At 32.1% G+C, this 1,423-nt stretch overlaps 1 protein-coding gene across 1 annotated transcript in view; it reads right to left on the bottom strand.

Moving 5' to 3' along the window:
• LOC136082676 (zinc finger MYM-type protein 1-like) overlaps positions 1-1,078 on the bottom strand; it is a 1,372-nt gene extending 294 nt beyond the window's left edge. Inside the window, exons 1-2 of the mRNA XM_065802093.1 lie at positions 886-1,078; positions 48-585 (exon numbers count right to left, since the gene is read on the bottom strand). Coding sequence (XP_065658165.1) covers positions 48-585; positions 886-1,078 — 731 coding nt within the window. The remainder of the gene's footprint in view (positions 1-47; positions 586-885) is intronic.
• Positions 1,079-1,423: the final 345 nt, after the last annotated feature.

Here is a 1,423-nt window from a genome sequence, read left to right as displayed (position 1 = left end):
AAATACCTTCTTTTATGTTTGAAATATTCGAAATTTCAAATAAGAACTGAAAAGGAGAAATGGTTGTTCTAAAGTCTTCAATTCCACATATGTGTTCTAAAGTATCCATTTTAGCAGCAATGGATTCAGCTGATAATTTGGTGGTTCCATTACAATCTCTTTTGGCAACTTCATGCAACGCTTCATAAATCTTTTGCACATTTTTCTTGATCGCTTTTACAGCTCTGATGTGACTCTCCCATCTTGTATCACTTAAAGATTTAACTGTTAGTGACGGACACTTCGATTCTAAAATACTCCAACTTTTTGTGGAACCGGAAAAAAAGTTATAAAGGCTTTGAATAATTCCGAAAAATATCATAATTTCCAATCCAACTTTGACAGAATCAACAACAACAAGATTAAGTGAATGTGCTGTACAAGAGACAAAGAGTGCTCGTTGATTTCTATTTAAAATTTTCTTTTGTAAGCCCTTGTTTTTGCCTCTCATATTTGCACCATTGTCGTATGCCTGACCTCTCATATCTTTAAGTGGAAGTTTATTTTCATTCAATGAAGCCACAATTTTTTGCTCCAATCCATGACCTGTAAAATTAAATTTTGTTTATATACGTTTCGTAACTTTTAACATATACTATAACAAAAAATTCAGGAAAATTTCAAAAATTTACAAACATGTGGTATCATCAATAATAGAAAAATTTAAGAAACTCTCTCGACAACCACTGAATCGTTATGTTTTTCTATTACTAGATATCGAATAATAAAAGTTAACTGTTCCTGATGACTGGCATCTGGTGTGCAATCCGCAATAATGAAGTAGTATTTGGCTTTCCAAATTTTTTTAAGGATTTCCTCTCTAGTAGCACGAGCCACTAACTGAACAATTTCTTCTTGGATATTTTTGCTTAAGTAATGAGTTTTGTTTGGATTTTCCCCTGCTTTGGAGACATGATATTCCATATTCCATAATTGGTTCAAATTCTGCCAAAAGTTCAACCATTTTTAGGAAATTTCGATTGTTTTCTTCATACAGTTTATCAGATGATCCTCTAAATGCTATGTTTTGTGATGCCATCATAATGATTAAGGGAATTATCCTTTTTAAAACATTATCCCATCGATCAATTTCATTCAAAAGTTCCGTTTCCGTTTATCAATCAACAGTTTTCGAACTTTGCAGTCTTCTTTTCAAATCGATCCAATTGTCAAAGCTTTTAATATGATCAACACAAACTTTATGCCTCGTTAAATTTTGTGATAAATACCTCCAGTCAGCAGATCCTGTTCTCGCAAGGGAAGTATCTGTAATGTTAAATAGTTAACGACAGAAACAGTATATTTTATTCACTTTTTCTGAATAAATCAGCCATGATCTAGGATGACTTTCACAATTCGAAATTTTTCGGGAAAAAAAGCTTGA

This window comes from Hydra vulgaris, chromosome 07 (genome assembly GCF_038396675.1).
Source record: "Hydra vulgaris chromosome 07, alternate assembly HydraT2T_AEP".
Taxonomy (NCBI): domain Eukaryota; kingdom Metazoa; phylum Cnidaria; class Hydrozoa; order Anthoathecata; family Hydridae; genus Hydra; species Hydra vulgaris.
The sequence above is the reverse complement of the archived record's forward strand: the minus strand, read 5'-3'. Positions and strand labels throughout refer to the sequence as shown.